We start from the raw sequence: 21,903 nt of genomic DNA on the forward strand, positions 1-21,903 counted from the left end.
TATCACAATGTTTTGCAGCATGTTTCCAAAATATTTTCAATGTTATTAAAACTTAAAACATTTTGTACCCTTTATGATATAACCCAACATGTAAATGTTTTCTCTAAAACTTGTGTTTGCTGAGTATAGGCATATAAATGTCTTCTTGAAAACTTGTGTATGATGAGTATAGGCATATCCTAGCTTAATCAGAAAGATTATGATGTAACAATTTGAAACAACTCATTTCTGAATATTATTTATATTAAAACACGCTTTTGCGATGAGAAAAAAACAAGAAAAGAAAAAAAAAAACACAATTTAATATACTTTACAAAAAAGACCACCACTGGGACTCGAACCATTCACATCGGTCAATAGTCAAAAGGTTATCAGTCTGAGGACTAATCCACTACACCACGCTGCCATTTCGCTATCGAAGTAACAAGTTTTGTTCTTTTTATAGTAGTCAGGTATCGGGGAAAGTGTAAACTTGTATAGAGTACTTGCACGAAAGGTCATGAGTTCAGATCATCCTCCAGACACGCTCCATAAGATATGCTAATGCATGGAGTACAAAAATTACTTTGATCAAAACCAGTTAAACAGGTGATTGGTATTGTACTCCGTGCATTTGCATGACCTCTGGAGCGTGTCTTTAGGATGGTTTGAACTTTATGATCTTCCATGCAAGCACCCTATAGTAGAAACGGCAAAATGTATCAGTTTACCATAATGACAAAATGGTCCAAAATCGACATTTTATGTTCTTAGGCCGCATCTCACGAAGCGTCACGTTAGGTTTACATTTGCTATACCAATTGAAAATGTTTTATTGCAAAAGGAATGAAACATTCGTTTCATATATGAAATTTGTTAACAGTTAAGTTTACCAATTTAAATTGAAATAAAAACGCATAAACAACTCATTTCTGAATATTATTTATATTAAAATACGCTTTTGCGATGAGAAAAAAAAGAAAAGAAAAGAAAACAAGAAAACAACAATTGAATATACTTTTAAAAAAAGACCACCAATGGGAATCGAACCACATCGGTCAATAGTCAAAAGGTTATCAGTCTGAGGACTAATCCGCTATATTTACGCTGCCATTTCACAATCGTAAAAGTAACAAGTTTTGTTCTTTTATAGTAGTCAGTTATCGGGAAAGTGTAAACTTGTATAGTAGAAAAAAGTGTATCAATTACCATAATGACAAAATGGTCCAAAATCGAACATTTTATGTTTTTGATGCGCATCTCAAAGCGTCACGTTCGTTTACAATACCATTTTGAGACCATTTTTTAATGTAAAGTGAATACACATTGATTTCTATATGAAATTTTTACACTTTACCATTTTGAATTGAAAAAAGAACAAAATATTTATTTCAATTCAAAATGGTAGCACTTTCTATGAACAAGTGGATTAGTCCTCCGACTGTTAACCTTTTGGCTATTGACTGATGCATGGTTCGAGTCCCAATGGTGGTCTATATTTTTTTCTTTAAGTGTATCAAATTGTTGTTTCTTTTTTATTTTATTTTTTTCTCATCGCAAAAGCGTATTTTGTTATAAATATTATTCAGAAATGAGTTGTTTCAAATTGTTACATCATAATCTTTCTGATTCGCTCGGATGTGCCTATACTCAGCAAACACAAGTTTTAGAGAAAACATAAATTGTATACGTTAGGTTATATCATAAAGGGTACAAAACGTTTTAATAACATTCAAAAAAACATTTTGGAAAACATGCTGCAAAACATTGTGATATTGTACGAAAAATGCATTTGTAGTGTTTTTGAGTTATGAGACAAAAACGAAAATTGACTCGGTATCATACAGAAGAGGGCCATAATTACAAAACTTGTGTCATTTAGCAAAGGAGGTGTTGTCAGTGACCACTCCTAAATAACTCAACATTTTATCAACAATTTTACTATGATTCAAAAGGATATTATCTACTCTCTAATGCGTGTGCAATATGAAGCTCATACAACATTCTGTTTTTGAGTTATGGACAAAAAGCGACATTTTAGAGCAGTTTAGAGCCATAATTATGTTATGAAACGTGTGTAATTTAGCATATGGGGTGTTTTCAGTGACCACTCCTTAACTAAACCAAATTCTTTATCAACAATTTTATTATGATTGCAAAGCATATAATCCCCTCTCAAGTCGTGTGCAATATGAAGCTCATACAACATTCTGTTTTTGAGTTATGGACAAAAACGATATTTTAGAGCAGTTTAGAGCCATAATTGTGAAACGTGTGTAATTTAGCATATGGGGTGTTTCCAATGACCACTCCTAAATAAACCAAATTCTTTATCAACAATTTTATTATGATTGCAAAGTATATAATCCACTCTCAAATCGTGTGAAATTTGAAGCTCATCGACATTCCGTTTTTGAGTTATGAGACAAAAAGCGAAATTTAGATGAAATATTTTGCATTAAAATTGTAAAGAAGCTTATTTAGGAGTGGTCATTGAAACACCCCCATGCTAAATTACTCACGCTTTCAATTATGGCTCTAAATGCAAAATGTCGCTTTTGTCCATAACTCAAAAACAGAATGTTGTATGACTTTCATATTGCACCAGATTTGAGAGTAGATAATATCCTTTTGAATCATAATAAAATTGTTGATAAAAATGTTGGGTTATTTAGGGAGTGGTCACTGAAAACACCTCCTATGCTAAATTACACAAGTTCCGTAATTATGCCCTCTACTGTAGTCAAATTTCGTTTTTGTCTAAGTAACTCAAAAAACACTACAAATACATTTTTTACAATATCACAATGTTTTGCAGCATGTTTCCAAAATATTTTCAATGTTATTAAAACTTAAAACATTTTGTACCCTTTATGATATAACCCAACATGTAAATGTTTTCTCTAAAACTTGTGTTTGCTGAGTATAGGCATATAAATGTCTTCTGGAAAACTTGTGTATGCTGAGTATAGGCATATCCTAGCGAATCAGAAAGATTATGATGTAACAATTTGAAACAACTCATTTCTGAATATTATTTATATTAAAACACGCTTTTGCGATGAGAAAAAAACAAGAAAAGAAAAAAAAAAACACAATTTAATATACTTTACAAAAAAGACCACCACTGGGACTCGAACCATTCACATCGGTCAATAGTCAAAAGGTTATCAGTCTGAGGACTAATCCACTACACCACGCTGCCATTTCGCTATCGAGTAACAAGTTTTGTTCTTTTATAGTAGTCAGGTATCGGGAAAGTGTAAACTTGTATAGAGTACTTGCACGAAAGGTCATGAGTTCAGATCATCCTCCAGACACGCTCCATAAGATATGCTAATGCATGGAGTACAAAGAATTACTTTGATCAAAACCAGTTAAACAGGTGATTGGTATTGTACTCCGTGCATTTGCATGACCTCTGGAGCGTGTCTTTAGGATGGTTTGAACTTTATGATCTTCCATGCAAGCACCCTATAGTAGAAACGGCAAAATGTATCAGTTTACCATAATGACAAAATGGTCCAAAATCGACATTTTATGTTCTTAGGCCGCATCTCACGAAGCGTCACGTTAGGTTTACATTTGCTATACCAATTGAAAATGTTTTATTGCAAAAGGAATGAGAAACATTCGTTTCATATATGACATTTATTAACAGTTAAGTTTACCAATTTAAATTGAAATAAATACGCATAAACAACTCATTTCTGAATATTATTTATATTAAAATACGCTTTTGCGATGAGAAAAAAAAAAAAAGAAAAGAAAACAAGAAAACAACAATTGAATATACTTTTAAAAAAGACCACCAATGGGAATCGAACCACATCGGTCAATAGTCAAAAGGTTATCAGTCTGAGGACTAATCCGCTACACCTACGCTGCCATTTCACAATTGAAAGTAACAAGTTTTGTTCTATTTATAGTAGTCAATTAAAATGGAAAGTGTAAACTTGTATAGTAGAAATTAAAGTGTATCACTTTACCATAATGACAAAATGGTAGCAAAAAACGAGCATTTTATGTTTTTGAGGCGCATCTCAAAAGCGTCACGTTGTTTACATTTGCTATACCAATTGAGAATTTTTTAATGCAAAAGAATGACACATTGATTTCATATATGAAATTTGTTAACACTTTACCATTTTGAATTATAAAAGAAAATATATATTTATTTATTCAAAATGGTGCAATGGTAAATGTCATTTCTTTTAGTGGATTAGTCCTCCACTGTTAACCTTTTGGCTATTGACTGATGTGCATGGTTGAGTCCCAATGGTGGTCTATATTTTTCTTTTTTTGTATTTAAATTGTTGTTTCTTTTTTCTTTTTTTTTTCTCATCGCAAAAGCGTATTTTGTTATAAATATTATTCAGAAATGAGTTGTTTCAAATTGTTACATCATAATCTTTCTGATTCGCTCGGATGTGCCTATACTCAGCAAACACAAGTTTTAGAGAAAACATAAATTGTATACGTTAGGTTATATCATAAAGGGTACAAAAGCGTTTTAATAACATTCAAAAATACATTTTGGAAAACATGCTGCAAAACATTGTGATATTGTACGAAAAATGCATTTGTAGTGTTTTTGAGTTATGAGACAAAAACGAAAATTGACTCGGTATCATACAGAAGAGGGCCATAATTACAAAACTTGTGTCATTTAGCAAAGGAGGTGTTGTCAGTGACCACTCCCTAAATAACTCAACATTTTATCAACAATTTTACTATGATTCAAAAGGATATTATCTACTCTCTAATCGTGTGCAATATGAAGCTCATACAACATTCTGTTTTTTGAGTTATGGACAAAAAACGACATTTTAGAGCAGTTTAGAGCCATAATTATGTTATGAAACGTGTGTAATTTAGCATATGGGGTGTTTTCAGTGACCACTCCTTAACTAAACCAAATTCTTTATCAACAATTTTATTATGATTGCAAAGCATATAATCCCCTCTCAAGTCGTGTGCAATATGAAGCTCATACAACATTCTGTTTTTGAGTTATGGACAAAACGATATTTTAGAGCAGTTTAGAGCCATAATTGTGAAACGTGTGTAATTTAGCATATGGGGTGTTTCAATGACCACTCCCTAAATAAACCAAATTCTTTATCAACAATTTTATTATGATTGCAAAGTATATAATCCACTCTCAAATCGTGTGAAATTTGAAGCTCATACGACATTCCGTTTTTGAGTTATGAGACAAAAACGAAATTTAGATGAAATATTTTGCATTCGGTAGAGACAATCAACGAAAAAAGTCCTTGGAGCGGTTGGCACACTCTGTCGTAATTCGTGCAGAACTTCTTATGTTCATGGAAATGACCTATATTGTGTTTGGGAAGAAACATGACATCTACAACAATGATTTACCCTTCCCTCTCCCCATCAAGCAATGTTGGAACACATTGGGGAACCGCTGAAGACATTGGCATTTCTCAACATTGCACGGGGGAGAGGGGGTGACAGGTTTCCGTTATTTACACGCAAGCGTTCCAAGACTTTTTTCGTTGATTGTAGTTAGGTACCCATCAGTATAGGAGTCTAGTCTGTAAGTTACAATTATCTGGACAAGGTTTTTAGTCCTCTAAGAAAAACATGGTCTCTGAAGATGGGGTGTTGCAATAGTTATATGGTGGTGAAAAATAGGGGGCAAATTTATTTTGGCAAGCCTAGGGTGGAAGCATTTTTGGTAAAGTCAAAAGGGATGGGAGCATGCAATATGTGGCACAGTTTATTTTAGGCACTTTGAAATTATGCGCTGAAAAGGCATAAAAAAATAAATCAAATTTTGCCAAATTTACTGCTTGTTATCTAAGCTCGCATCACATGAACAATTTGGTTATACATTTGGGGTTCAAAAAAAATCTGCCATGTGTAGACGGAAACAAGGATTTTTTGGCATGCCAGGGGGGAGGTGGGCTAAGATTTTTTGGCAGGTTGACAAACATGGTCAAAAGGGGGAGGGCACAAAATGTTGAAAAAGAAGGTATATTTACCCAATACCAGAGGTGGTATTAGTTATACAAAGTTTCTATTTTCAACAAATTTGTCTATGTGAAAACAGGGTAGCTGGCTTGGCTAAGACATGGCAATTCTTGCAAGTGAGAAGCAGGAGTTAACTTCAGTGGCAAATAATATATTAATTTTAAGACGGGTCATTTGTGCAATCATGTATTTGAAGTAGTATTTAATGATGTGATAGCATCAAAAAGAGGAAGATTTCCATATATGTTCATGAACCTCCTCTGTACTATATTATTTCGGATTTATCTTGACTTGTCATATCACTATATACTTTATCAAACCTCATGTCAAATTACAATGTCTGTCACATAATGTTCAAATATATGAAAGCTTTTTGGGATAAGTATTTGAAAAAATTATGTTCATTACTGTATAATAAGAACTTTGACCTTGGGTATGAGTGAGTTGCATCCGGTAAAGTCCCTGTCTCCTGTTGTATGCAAGTGTTGAGTTCTCCTCAGTGACATTATTATTAAGACAATGCTTCCTCATTGTGGTTGCTAAGTCTTAAACAGATGAGGAAATGGTTTGGAAACATCCTCTAGATGAGAATGGATGTAATGTTAGGATAACTTTCCTGAGGAAAGAAAAAATGGGAAATTCCTATAATGAGCTATTCCAGTTGAGATCCATACAGCCCCTATGGAAGACATAATCTTAAGGTGCAACATAGGGGGTGTAGATTTCAAATGAAGCTACCCTTTTAGGTAACTCCATCTGAAATTCACACTCCCTGTGTGGAAGAATAAGGTAAAGTCTTCCATAGGGGGTGTGTGGATTTCAACTAGGGTAGCCCAATGTGTTAGTTTGTAGCCAAGGATACATTGAATTAATGATTGCTTTCATGCACAGGAATTGTCATGCAAAAGTGATTTGGCAATGTGTTTACTAAATTTGATTCTCAAAACAAAGTAGAGAATTGAAAATGGTTGGAATGTATACAGATTCCTGTCTCAAATGGAAACCTCAGAGCTGACTGGAAGATATATGTCAAATTAGCCTGCTAACTTGAAATAATATCATTAGAAATGTATGACTTATTTACATCTTATTTTGGATTGAAAAACTTCAATTTTCAAACACAATTTTTCAAACACAGTATGTCATTTTAAACATTCGGTTTTGATTTATTTGAATCAAGTTTCTACGACAAAATTGAGAATTTGAAAAATATTAAGTTTGGCTCATTGTCAAATCTCAATTGTTGCCAGGAAGTAGTTATTATATTACCTGTCAAATTAATTATTAGCATACTCAAGGTCAGATGTTAATTTTTATTTTGGATCATGACAGATAGATCTAGTTCACATCTGTATCGGAAGATGATGTATTTCAGATTGAAGTTCTATCCAGGAATATTTCTTTCTTATTATCTAAATTAGGCTTGAGAGGTGTATATGACAACATAAGAATCATAAAATATCTAAAAGATAAAAGTTTCAAACCAAAATTCAAAATATCCTATTACCCCAAGACAGAGAAATTGAAAACACTCGGACGCAAAATTTGCAGCATGTTGGCAATCAGACACGACAACCATTTATTGACTTTTGTTTAAGACCTGCACCAGTACCTACAACAAATAAACAAACAAACAAACAAACAAATTCTCAGCCGTATAATTGCCAAATATATAATAGGAGATTCTCTAATCGAGCTTAATTACCCAACCCAAGACTCTAGCGAAACAACGACCAAAGGCGCAGAAAATCTCGTTTAGCAAAACCAAATGTGATCCAAACTTGCACTCTGGTGGCGCCACCGAGGCTAAATTCTGAGCGTTTGACCCCGAACCCGTGGATTATTCATCAAATATCATGGCTGGAAACTCAACAATAAATTATGGTACTGGTGCATACAGATCCCACGCTCCCAAGTGGAATTCCTGAGACTCTTCAACAGGTGGTCTACCTGAAGTTACAAGGGATCAAGTCTTAATGTTAGTATTCTATGACATATACATATATCATAATAAATAAATACAGAAAAGATAATTCAAAACCCAGCATTATTTTCTTTTGCTTACTGTGTGAAGTCTTTGACCTTATAAAAGACTACTTTACTGTTTTTGATGACACCGGACCTGTGCCTGCATGTAACAATACGATTGTCAATTCCTGTACATATATATAGTTTTGACGACTTACTTTCCCTCTTGAACTATCATTCTAAAAAGTTTGATACAGAACAATTATATAAATTTTATGTAGCAACATATTGAACACATGATCTAATTAAACAGTGTACATTGTAAATATGAAGATCTGAGAAAGGGAAATTAATTGCAAGTCACATGTAATTTTAATGATCGGCGTCAACTCTTTATTCCTCCCTCCTTATCTACAGGGACCATAATTCTTGATTTTTCTTTTAAACTTACAGACAGTTAAATGCTTTAATTAGCTATTATTTAACACACTACCATGTAGTAGATAAAATATATCTGTATTTATACAGGTCATTATCTCATTACTGTCACACATAATTATATTTTACTTCCTTCTCACATGTCCACACAGGGCGCGGTGGGTGGGAAGATTTTGTTGTTGTCGTGTCCAATACAAAACCAACAGTGAATAAATAACCACCTAATCACGCCTGAAACCCCGAAGGCGGCAAATCCCATTGGTTCCCGGGTCGAGCCAAACAATACAAATTTATCTGCATGACAATGATTGACATCTGACCCGGTAAACAATAACATGGATTGGTCCATTTCTCAGCAAGGGTAAATTGAGTTTAACTTGTTGCACTGTGTTAAACTTTATTTGGCATGATTAAACAAAGCTTTTGCAACTTCTGTGAATTGTTACCTTGCCAGGATCATGACAAGATAGAAATTTGTCAAATTTGATTTAATATTATAAAATCTTAAGGTCCACAAAAGGATACTAGTGAAAATTGTCTGCAATCACTCTAGGCTTGGAACTGGTAACATACCTGTCCATTATCAAACTCTGAATGCCATTAGATTGTTGTCAAAGAGGTATTTTTGTTTTTAAATCTTGCTTAAAAATACATTTACTAGAGTTCAAACATACCTGGTATTTACCAGAGTTCTTCAAATCCTTCAAACAAACTATTTTTATTTCTTCTTTAACATGGGTTACTCATTCAGTGGATAATACAAGTCCTCCCTTCTTCCAGGAGGCACAAACAAACTTGATAGGTATTGAAGGCCGAAGTCGCAGTTTAAGGTCTTATCACTTTTGGTGTTTCTCAAGGCTCATTTTAGAATGCAAATATCATGTCTTAGATGAAGTGCCAAAACTTAATTCTAGCCTTCCTGTGAATCCTTCCTTGACCGGATGCAAAGATGGTTATAATTATCTCCCTTCTGGAAAAAGTTTGTCTTCTTCAGATCCCTAAACTGTGTTCATAATGGAGAAAATTTGTCAAACTGTACTTTTTGGTCTTTGAAAACAATATATGACATCCAGTACAATTTGTGTACATTCTGATTATATTTTTGATCAGTAGCAAGGTTGCAATTTATTCCTTTCACATGTCTGAAGAGCTCAAATATTGTATTTCTATGTGGAAAAACTTGTGTACAAAAGAAATATGAAAATATTTGTGTAACATTGTTACCTAAATCAAAAAACAAAAATGAAATAGTTGGATAGCTAAGTCTTTTCTGAATGTTAAATTACTACTATTCCATCAAAACAGTAGTTGATGCAGAAGCTTAGAAGTCGTAAGGTATTCATTGTGAGAGGTTAATGGCCATGAAGAGCTTACACCCACTGCCACACAATTTGGATAGCTACTTAAAACAAGGGAAGTTCTATACACATCCTCTATATAAACAGACACAAAAATAACCTCCTATCTGTCTAGAATGGTCAGCGTTAATCTGTGATGACCAGCAGCATCTGCTGTATGTCCGCATTGTCCGGAATAACCATCAGAGTGGTCAAGCTCTGGATGTCCATTATATGTGACAGGTGAGGATGAAATCAGGATAGAGCAGCTCTAAAATGAGATATGCCACTTTTAGCAATGTCAGAAATCTACTACAGAATAAGGTATTCTGCATTCCTTAACTTCAGTAGGATTTTACCTAGAATATTAAGGAGGAGAAGGAGACAACTCAGTAAGCTTTAGCGCTGTTGTTGACAAGGCTGTTGTTGACAAAGCAATTTTCCCGATTGTCGACAAGCATGGGACAATTGTCGACAAAAAAACCCTAGTCATTAAAATATTAGAGAGAAGCTGAGATATGCTTAATATCTTATTTACCATAAAATAACTGCATTAGTCTTTTATTTCATTTGTAAGTGGTGCAGATTATCTTTTCATTACAATTCCAATTTTGCGATGATGCATATGTAGTAATATTTCAGTGTAAATAAATTACACACAATATGCTCTCTGAATGTAATATTTTGACTTTATTGATGTAATGCTTTGTCGACAACTTGTCAATGTCAGATCTTGAGATTTGACATTTGTCGACAATGTAAATACTACCCGACAACAGCCCTAGTAACCTTTCTGTTATCATGCTAGGACTTAAGTATGTAAATTATGTATACAAAATAATAGGGTAGATATGTAAAAAAATCATGATCAGTAGGTAAGTTTTTTCAACTTGACTTACCCTTATTGATTTGGTCCTTGCTTATTATTTTTGTATGTAAATATTCTTGTAGGGCAATAAATAGGGTGTATTTGTGTGGGTGACCTGAAAATATGACCCACGTTGGTCCATGAAGCTGAAGATAATCCAGGCTTCACTGTCACTTGAATTGACAGCAGAGGGTCCACATGGCTGCTGAGAGACAGGGCTGGTATGTAACATGGCACATGGCTTGCAGCCTCCTGTCCATCCTTCATAGATAAGACCTTCTTGAGGGATGAGGAAATCTGCCAGCTATAGGACAAGATAAGATTTGTCACATTTAACTATAGATGATATAGGGTTGAAAGTAAACAGGTTGTGTACTTGTAATACTATTCAGTTGTCTAAAGTTTGGTGTTATTAAAATCATGGATTTCGAACAACTCTCATTAAATTAATATTTCACTGCTGAAACTGGATTAGGACTTATCTGACGACACTTATCTCATGGTCCATTTATGATAATAAAATGTCAGAAGCCGTAAGAGAGAAAAAGAAGAAGTTTATGTACTTTTATTGTGAGTTGTTTGGTAGGATAGACAATTGCACAGCATAGGCTCTGTGCTAGGACTTTGATACCTGTATGATGATCTAAGATATCCCAATGATATCTTCGGATGTCAAGGTTTCAGGGATGAGATTTCTTCTTGGATAGGAGGAATGCCTCCTATTTCAAATTTTCACTTCTGTACAAAAGTATAGGAGATCTTTTTTTTGACATTTTTAGCAAAACTCCTGTCTCATGCCTGATGTTTGGGAACGGAGCTAGTTCTAATAATTGCACAGATGTTTACAAGGCTGAAGAAAATTTAAATATAGAGTAAAATAAGCAATTTGAGGCCAAACAAAGCTACTACTAACTGATCCTCTTCAAAACCATTGAGCTGACTAACTTATGGCATGTCATCCCGCGTACCTGGTCCATCCAGGTGGGCGTGGGATCCTGTGTACTATAATATGGGATGGATGAAATTGATGAGGACAAGCGGAGGTAATAGCTATTAGTGCAACAGGAAGACAAAGTATTTAACTAGCATGCAATCCCCAGGGATGATGTTTTTACAGGAGTTTTTCTTCGTAATGAGGAATGAATCCTGTAGTAGAGTCATCGGGAAGAGTGGGCTAGCCTTGTAGGAGGTTAAAGAATTATCACTTCAATATAGGCCTATATGAAGAGTGAAAATTGAAAGATATCAAACACTCTATTAGTGACAACAAAATCGGTCATTCTTGAAGGGCAATAGCACGGATGTATATTCAAAAGTGAGTTGTAGTCTGTTTGGCTTTGGAACATAAACTTTCTAGGAAAAGTAATATTTCATCGCTGGGCAGGAAAAACCTCCATATGATTGTGGCCCCTGAACATGTTTAACACAAAACTGTTACAAAAAAGGTTACATAGGACAAATTTTGTAGTTGTTTACAAACTTGATCACTATTGAATGATGCTTCATATAACTTCATTTCATTTTCATATATGATTTTTCTACTTACCATGGATTCTAAAATTGAATTATAAGATGCATGCAAACTGATTTGAGTAAATATCAAATGCCTGCCCCATAGTTTTCATTATAGGCTATTCTAGTTGAAATCCATACACCCTCTATGGAAGATATGGCCTGAATCTCCCACACAGGGGGTGTAGATTTCAAATGGAGTCACCCATTTAGGTAACTCCATTTGAAATTCACCGTCCCTGTGTGGAAGATAATGATCATGTCTTCCATAGAGGTGTATGGATTTCAACTGGAATAGCCCAAATGTCTTCATCCCAGTTTGCTCCATCTTTATTGCATGCTCTCTATGCTTTTATTCCTGCATTCTTCCTACACTGCCATGTTGTTCTATGTGCTAACATTATTCTATCCTCATGTACAATATACAGCGCACTCTATTTTTGCGTGCATACTGTGCTGCTGTGTCGCGTCGCAATAGTCCGGTGAGTTTGTCTGATACGTTGTTGCAAGTTTGTCAGTTTATAGTATTGGATCTTAGTGTCAATGTCTTATTGTCTTGCCTGTAGTGTTTTAGTGGTGTATAGCATGCTTGAAGATTTGATTTAGTATTGTATGGAGTTATTCCATTTAAAATCCACACTACCTCTGTGGAAGATTTTGGAAATATCTGCCATAGAGGGATTATGAATTTCAAATGGAATTAACACATTAGCATTTCCATTTGAAACTCACTGTCCCTCAGGGGAAGATTCTGGTTGAATCTTTTTCAGAGGGTGTATGAAATTCAAATGAAATTACCTAATGTGCTCATTTCATTTGAAATTTATACTCCCTCTGTGGCAGATATTTTCAAAATCTTCGACAGGGGTAGTGTGGATTTTAAATGGAATAGCCCATTAGCCTTTCTTTACTCTGCATTTGTTTAGGTGATGTATGTGTTTGATGTACTTAGATTCCCTCTGCGTTATGCTGCCTTCCCTGCAATTCCTTTGTATAATTGATCCCTTGTTTCAGATTCCAGAGGAGTTGTTACAGAGATAGAGATAGTGATCAGGTTCTCACAAGAACCCATTAGGCTCTTGCGAAAAGCTCTAATACGGAACTATCAGATTTATGTATTTGCTACATTTGCCAGGAATTTTTTGGGGGGCATTGAGGGGCAAAGTGAATTTCGGGGAGGGGGCTCAAAAATTTTGCATAAAATTAACGTAAAAGGTTAAATTTTCATAATTTTGGGTTTTTACTGGGGGGAAACAGGGGGCCAAGAGTTCTGACTGGTTTGCCCCCTCATGCTCCCCCCACCCCCGGCGTGGTGCTGCCACTGGCTACATTTGATCATACTGAATGTAAAAGAATTGTCAACATATAAGAGAGCAGTAAATACTATTATACAGTTGTTAAGAAATATCACTGCACAATGTATGTGATTTTATGGGGCGGGGCAGATATTCACCCATACTATATAGTTGTCTGCAACACTCTTGCCAGATCTTTTCTCAGCATAACTGCATGCCTTCATGTAGTCTCTTCTTTGTGTGCTTGCTTAGGTGTTGAGGTTGTTGCATGTGTTCAATATTGTTGACATTTTATTTGTACTCTTTTCATTTTATGTTTGATTTCCCCAATTTTACGTGTATCTGCTCTCCTTCAGTTCCAACCTTCACTAGATCAAATTTTTTTTTTTTATGTGGAGCATATCTAGGCATTAACATCTGAAATCTAGGAGATAACACTGATGAAACTTCGGCCAGGCACAAGAGTCCTGGTGAACGAAGGGGGTCGCCGTAGATAGCTGGTTGGGGCAATTTTTAAAAGACAGTCAAGTGTAGCCAACTATCGGGCTTATTACCCTGATCAGAACTGACTATAACAAGGTCTTTTATCATGGGTCATCTGCCCATCTCAAAAATCATAGCGCATTGGTGACAAGTAAGATATGTATATTATAGGGGCAAGGACTACAACTACTGCACTGGAAATTTTATTTCAGCACAGACAACAGTTGTGGAGTTACAGTCAAAAATGAGGGAAAACCACTATTTGATCAATAAATCAATAACTACTCGCCTTGAGTTGCTGAATTTTCAGTGCAGTAGGTGTAGTCCTTGCCCCTATAATATACATATCTTACTTGTCACCAATGCGCTATAATTTTTGAGAAAAATGCAAAAATAGGCACAAAATTGGCCAGGGGTGTAGTACCCCCTTAATATGGTTTAGGTTTTATTATAAGTTTGATTGTTTCTGTACTCTTTCACCTGGCCAGTTGCCATAGCAATCTGGCATTATTTCAATAACAGTATTTTTTAGCGAAGCATTGTTTCCGCTTCATATTTCCGCATTATAAAAGTAGGAATACTGTGGGACCTGAAGGCTATTTGAGAGGATTTAGATGGTTTAAGATAGTGAGATGCATTGGTGGAGCTTTTGATTTAACTCTTGTAGTCTGCTATCTGGCTATTCCAGTTGAAATCCATACACCCCTATGAAAGACATGACCTTAATCTTCCACACAGGGGGTGTATATTTCAAATGGAGTCACCCATTCAGGTATTCCCTATTTGAAATTCACACTCCTGTGTGGGAGATTAAGGTCATGTCTTCCATATGGGGGATATGGATTTCAACTGGAATAGCCCATTGTTGCTTTGTTTTGTTTCCTGTCTGTCTGTTTCTTTGTTATTCTGTCTTTCAGTATGCTTGCATAGCCCCTTCAATGCTAATACACTAATTTCCAAGAAGGCCCTGCATCAAAAAAGTACAAAATTCTCTACAGTGAAAAAGAATTTTAAAATTACATGCAAGTACATAGATTACATGTTAAGGGTGGTCTTAACCAGTGGAATTACAGAAACTTTTGGGCCTCGTAACTGCTAAATTGTTGGTCTAAAGTATATTATTAAAAGTACATAACATTAAAAGAAACAAATTTATTCCATTGATCACTACGATTCGTTTCGCCCGAAGGCTCCTCCCATGTTATGTACACGCTCTCCTTCACAGGATTGAGCACTCTTTTTAATGAAAGAAGAAACACAACTTTATTTATTTATTAAAAGTATACATATTTAGAATGGCAAAGACTTGATGAATCTGTGAGGTCAAATTTGGGCAAAAATGCTCAATTTTGGAGAACATTAAAAAAAACCTTGTTTTTTTTTGGCCCAAATTTTTAAAAACTAGATAAAAATATCTAGGTACCGTTTTCTAAATTTTTTTGGAATTTCACCAAAAATGGTTGAAATTTGACTTTTTTATGATACTTTGAAAATTGAGCAGTTTTTTAAACCATATTTGGTGCTTTTTTTTAGTACAGAGTAGCAGTACATTTAGGGGGAGAGTGGTGGGGGTATTTTTTGAACACTTTATAAGTTGAGATAAGCATATGCAAATTTCAACATTCTGACATAAGTTATTGCATTAACTTTGTAAGGTAAGCATTAAACAGAATATCTTACTTTCCCATTTCAGCATTGCATTTGCAGTCATGCCACATAAGGCATGTGCATCCATTATACATCCTGCATAGCATCATCACACATCAGTACCATTATTAGCTAAGTCATATGCTAAAGAAAAACCAGGAAGCCACAAAAAAATTGCAGATACAACTGACGACATTGACATGTCAAGACAACAGTGCAGGGTTGCCAAAAGATTTCAGCCCGCATCGCGGGTCAAATAATAGAAAAGTCGCCCAATTTTTCTCTTTACCATTGGTTTCTATGGGGCAGGAAACTGTCGGAAGTCGCGGGAGCCAATGTTGAAAAGTCGCTCGAATTTTTTCTTAACCATTGCTTTCTATGGGACAGGAAATTGTCAAAAGTCGCGGGAAAAATCTTCAAAAGTCGCCCAATTGGGCTACCAAATCACGGGTTTGGCAACCCTGCAACAATGTCAAGATGAATTGATTTTGGTATCATCATGCTTGATTTTAAATGTCAATGTGCTATTCCACTTGAAATCCTTACACCCCCTGTGGATGACACAACCTTAATCTCCCACACAGGGGGTGTAGAATTCAAAAGGAGTCGCCCATTCAAGTAAGCCTCTTTGAAATTCACACTCCCTGTGTGGAAGAGTAACATCATGTCTTCCATGGAGGTATATAGATTTCAACTGGAATAGCACAGTTTCGTCTTATTCTTTATTTTTGGTATAATTTTCATTTTATTCCTGGTTTTTGGAGGCTATGACTTAGTTCGCTACTCTGCATTTGTGCCAAAGACATGATGCCTGCAAATATTCATCTCTGCAACATACATCCTGTTTGCTGCTACTTTGTATTAATTGCAATGATATCTTTATCCATCTCTTTCGCAGGATCTTTCGCAGGTTGAGGAGAGCCTTGCCAGTGGTGTTCAAAATGTGCAGAACAAGGTCTGCGATTATTAAGAACATTTTACTTTAAATTTGTAACATGCAATTCTATGACATAAATCTGTATGCTCTCAGTAATAGCGCTTTGCGTTTTTGTAATAACTATCAATTTAAAGTTAAAAGATATATTGTTCCAGGGAGTTATATATGATAAAACATCTTTCATGCAGTGATTATATCTTTACCACTACACTTATTTGAGACTGTTATTAAAAAATATTTATGTCACTAATACATGAGTTTCATTATTTTTCAAATATGTGTACATCCATATCGAAAGGATGCACTTGTCAGCTGCTATATGTGTCTCTAGAAATAAATACCAGACTCATCTCAGGTGGAGATCACTTCAGTTCATCCCAAGTCGCATGGTTTAAGAATACAGAGAACCTTTCTGAACCATGTGACTTGGGATTATTTGAAGTGACTTTTACTGGAGACGAGTCTGGTATTTATTCCTAGCTATTATGTAAAAAGATACACATGTAGCAGCCGACAAGTGCATCCTTTGGATATGGATGTATGCAATTATATAGGGTCCACAACTTATAAGTTCCCCCCTAATACTTTTTAAAATAAGTCCAAAAATATTTTACGAATCGTAAAAATGTAAAAAGGTATGTATAGCCCTATTTGTTTTACACATGTGGACCAATTTATAGCGTCACACATCATTGGGTTCAGTCACAATGGTTAATTGTGTAAGAAAAGAGACCGTTTTAAAAGTGGCACCTGAGTCCATAGCAGCAAGGTTTTCTTTAACAAACACATGAATAGACCTGGCCTACTGTATTGTTTGAGAGTTGATTCCTATGGACTCAGATGCAACATAATGAACCATTGTGACTGAACGCAATGATGTGTGACGCTATAATTTGGTCGATAGGTGAAAAACAAATAAGGCTACCAATACATTTTTACACGTTTGCATTTCGTCAAATATTTTTCGATTTATTTAAAAAGTATTTAGGGGGAACTTATAAGTTGTGGATCCTATATTTAATACTTAATAGTCTACATAACACAAAGGTGAATGAAATGCAACATGATCACATGGAAGCAGTGCACAATGTTTATTCTACCATATGTTTGGTCTTTTACACAGGAGGGAGACAGACGTAAGGCTGTTGATCCATCAGTTGATAAGAAGGCTGCAAGCAAGGCTAGTGCCGCTAAGGCAGGAGGAGGATTGTTTGATGAAGAAGAAGATGATTTGTTTGCTGAAACTACCTCAAAACCATCAGCCGCTAAAAAAGGTAACATATGGCTACAACTTACAATGATAGATATTCTGGTTTTACCAGGTGGTGGCCGCATTGCATTCTCTAAATTCGGTAAATTTTCATCGTCAACCGTGTAATTGAATGGGATTATTTTGAAATGTTAAAACGCTTGAAATATCACAAACAAATAGGCCTATGTTGATAAATAATATAAATACAAGCTAAAACCGTTGGGGTTCGATAATGAACCCCACAAAACTAACCGACTATATTGGAAAATGCCATACGGCCGGGCGGTTTCACAAGTTGCCGGCTCGATCATGTCATCCGCCGCCTGGGTTTTACTTTGTAAATGGGGGAGATGGTTTTACATTTGCTTACATTGTACAAAAATAAAAGAAACAGATTTAGCATTTAGAAAAACTTTGCAAACATCACTACCATTTCTCACCTTGGCGTGGCAGTGACATCAGTACGCATATCATTAGGTGCAACTTCAAATTCACCCTTTGCACGGATCCGCCATCTTGCTACCAATACGAGGTCCTCCCTGCAAAGGCACGCGCAAAAAGTGCATTTTTGTTTCTCACACATTTCTAGCAAAGCGTCGGAAGGCTTTTGCAAAGCGTGCGCGGCAATTAAATAACGCGTTTGACAGGCGTACGCACACTTAACACACACTTTGCGGGTAGAATCTCGTTTTGAGATGACCGTGCGATCGGCAAATTGCAAGAGTTTGTTGAACGTCCTTCTTGATGCGATTGGAAAGACACCGCATTGATACGCGCTCAAAATAGCAGCCTCAACACATTGGCATCACTGCCTCGCCAACTGTTATAGACTTCAGAAACAGTTTGGCAAATCTCCAAAATGAGAAGGGTAAATGGTTCAGACTGTAGAAGAGACTAGGAATAATTGGGCAAAGTCCAAATTACATCAGTAATTAATCTTTTTATGTCTGCACTGATATTATTCATAATGATTGTGGATTGGTTTTAGGTTCCAAGGAGGTAGATCTTTTCGGAGATGGAGGTGAATCGGACCTGTTTGGTGACAAGCCCCAGGAAGCTAAGAAAGAAGCACCAAAGAAAAAGGTACTTATTTTATGATGGTAAATGCATAACAGTAGAACAGGCATTAGCATCACTCTTAGATTTGGACTGACGTAATATTAATAATTATGTAAAATATGGTCTGAGAACTTTAGTCTGAGACAGAATTATTAGTAAACAAAAATCATTTCTGACATACTTTAATGTAACAAAGCATATTACTTAAGGGATCTAGCATGGCGTTTATGGCGTTCGACAGTATTTTTTTGTGGGACATGAGAGCACCTCAGGCGTATCGAATTGCATTCTGAATCTGAAGCATGTCTTTCTGATATCAAATAATCATTTTTGAAATTCACGATATAATAAAAATTTTATGAGAAATTATTAAAATTTGATATTTTTAAAATTTGTTGATATATACCAGTCCTCGAAATAAATTTTATAAATCTAATGATATATTCTTAAAGTGTATGTAGCTGGGAGAAATGCCGACGATCAATTGAAAATTTTGACCTTTTATATTGAAGATATGGATTTTTTTCCCAAAAAGACCTATTTTTTTGGTGTTTTGGGAAAAAAAATCCATATCTTCAATCTGAAAAAGGTCCAAATTTTCAATTGATCGACTGCTTTTCATCCCACCTACATACACTTTAAGTATAAATCATCAGATTTATAAAGTTTATTTCGAGTACTGTTAAATATCAAAAATATCAATTTTAATGATTTGCCATAAAATGTGTATTACATTGCAATTTCAAAAATCAAAATTATTTGATATCAGAAGGACATTCTTCGTATTCAGAATGTAATTCGATATGTCTGATGTGCTCTCATGTCCCACAAAAAATACTGTCAAAACGCTCATTCCAGATCCCTTAATGCATGAATGCATTTAGTTTGTTCTAGTGTTAGTGAAATAATTTCCCATTGCTGATGAGAGCTGACCAGGGTAAAGTGTTTGACACAAATTCAGGGTAGACTGTAATTGACACATATTGAAGGCAATCCTGTGTTAAGGAAGGACATTATTGCTTGACTAAAATGATATTTAAACATCATAAGGCGATTGGTTTGAAATTGAATTGCTTAACTTTAGGACTCATGATTGCTGTTCATAGACTCTATGTGTTTATGGATCTCATATATGTGACACGATCAAGGGAAATGAGTCGGATGTCGCTAATATTGATTTCGAGATATTAACAAAGAAAGTGTTAAAATTCTTTTGTTTTATATTGTTTTCAGCGATTGATAAATTGATGTAACTTTACAAAGAAAGGTTGTATCAACATGGGGGTTTCAGTCTCTGAAAGCCCTAAATGTCCTCTTTAGAAACATGTGAAAAACTCATTTTCGACCAGGGTCGACATGCGACTCATTCCTCTTGATCATGTCACATATAGTCAGGTTTATGGAGAGCTTACCCTGGACAACCTCATATGTTAACAGACCTGTATTTCCCTGATAACCTGATTATTTCCTGATTTTTCTCCCATCTCCAGTTACCAGCAGGTGCCGTGTCCTTATTTGGTGATGCCCCTAATCCATTAGCAGGCAAACTATCTCCTATCAAGACACCGTCAGATGAAGATGAAGAAGAGCAAAAGAAGACACCACCAGTAGCTAAGAAACCTGCCAAATCAGCTGCACTCTTTGATGAGGGTGAAGATGACAGCTTGTTTGCATCTGAAAGGTAACAGCTTCATTGCATTCACTTCACAAGTAGACAGTTATTATAGAGACTGAATCCTAAGAAATGTGATTGGTTTATGCTTGTATTTACTGAAAATAAGGTGTTCCAGAAGTGACAAGCCCTTGATTTGAATTTAGCGTGTGGTAGGTCATTTGAATATAAAATTGCGATATATCAGCATTAATAAAAACTACAATAAAAGGGTCAAATTTTTGAGCATATAGCGGTGTTGATGTTTTTACCAATAAGGGGAAATGAGCTTAATTGCTACTGTCTTTATTGCAAAGGGAAACATGTAAAGAATAAACATACACACTGTCTGTAAATTTAACCCCCAAGAGTACTACCTGCTGATTGGCTACAATAAGGCTATTATGATTTATTGAGCCAATCAGCAACATGGTAAGAATGGTGTTAGGGCTGAAAAGGCTTAACCCCATTTCTACTACCTGCTGATTGGTTACAAGAAGACTATTATGATTTATTGAGCCAATCAACAGCATGGTAAGAATGGTGGTAGGGCTGAAGAGGCTTAACCCCATTTCTACTACCTGCTGATTGGTTACAAGAAGACTATTATGATTTATTGAGCCAATCAGCAACATGGTAAGAATGGTGGTAGGGCTGAAGAGGCTTAACCCCATTTCTACTACCTGCTGATTGGTTACAAGAAGACTATTATGATTTATTCAGCCAATCAACAGCATGGTAAGAATAGTAGTAGGGCTGAACAGGATTAAAATTTGAATAATTCTTGCATTATAACATGAATAATGACAAAGTTTTTCCATGTATTTTTTCTTGTGTACAGTAAACCTACAGAAAAGAAACCATCCAAAGGCTCACTGTTTGAAGAGGAAGGGGATAATGATATATTTGCTACACCACAGGAGCCTAAGGTAAATGTGTGGCACCCACTCACCACTGGTATACTCCCCAAGTGTAGAGTTTTCAACCGGGGAGTTTCACACTCTCATATTTGAACTGGAGTTTTTCACACATAACCGCGAACACAATTGGCTTGCTGTGGAGGTGTTTGTATCACGAATTAGGGTGTTATACTCCCATTCTGGCTCAAAGACAATGCTTTTAAAGCTATATCCCACCTTGGAGCTCCACGGTTACAGTAAGGCCCACACACACACCCCTACTTGTATTCACCGGCAAACAAGGATGTATGTGATATACCGTCCAACTAGGACGTCCATGTACTTAAATTATCCGCCCAACAGTGAACGTCTCAGACTTTTTACTATCCAAGCGAAGGTGCTACCCTCATATCGGCAAATTTGGTCATGGTCTTATATGGCTTTTTACATGCTTAAATGCTTTGGGGGGGGGGTGGCTTTCAACAAATGAGGATATCCACGGTTGGAATGCGTCCACATTTATGTAAAGTGTATCCTGACTAACATCCACAGTTGCAGGCCAATACCAATCTACA

At 35.6% G+C, this 21,903-nt stretch overlaps 1 protein-coding gene across 7 annotated transcripts in view; it reads left to right on the forward strand.

Moving 5' to 3' along the window:
- The window catches only part of LOC140150971 (uncharacterized), a 91,768-nt gene that overhangs the window by 33,470 nt on the left and 36,395 nt on the right, over nt 1-21,903 (forward strand). For 2 of the 7 annotated variants that reach the window (XM_072173139.1, XM_072173140.1), the window contains 6 exons: nt 12,534-12,587; nt 16,429-16,485; nt 17,591-17,741; nt 18,708-18,802; nt 20,269-20,459; nt 21,271-21,358. In XM_072173139.1, the coding sequence (XP_072029240.1) occupies nt 12,534-12,587; nt 16,429-16,485; nt 17,591-17,741; nt 18,708-18,802; nt 20,269-20,459; nt 21,271-21,358 (636 nt within the window). The remainder of the gene's footprint in view (nt 1-12,533; nt 12,588-16,428; nt 16,486-17,590; nt 17,742-18,707; nt 18,803-20,268; nt 20,460-21,270; nt 21,359-21,903) is intronic. The other 5 variants (XM_072173142.1, XM_072173144.1, XM_072173141.1 and 2 more) reach the window with 3 other exon arrangements.

This window comes from Amphiura filiformis, chromosome 4 (genome assembly GCF_039555335.1).
Source record: "Amphiura filiformis chromosome 4, Afil_fr2py, whole genome shotgun sequence".
In the NCBI taxonomy this organism is placed as follows: domain Eukaryota; kingdom Metazoa; phylum Echinodermata; class Ophiuroidea; order Amphilepidida; family Amphiuridae; genus Amphiura; species Amphiura filiformis.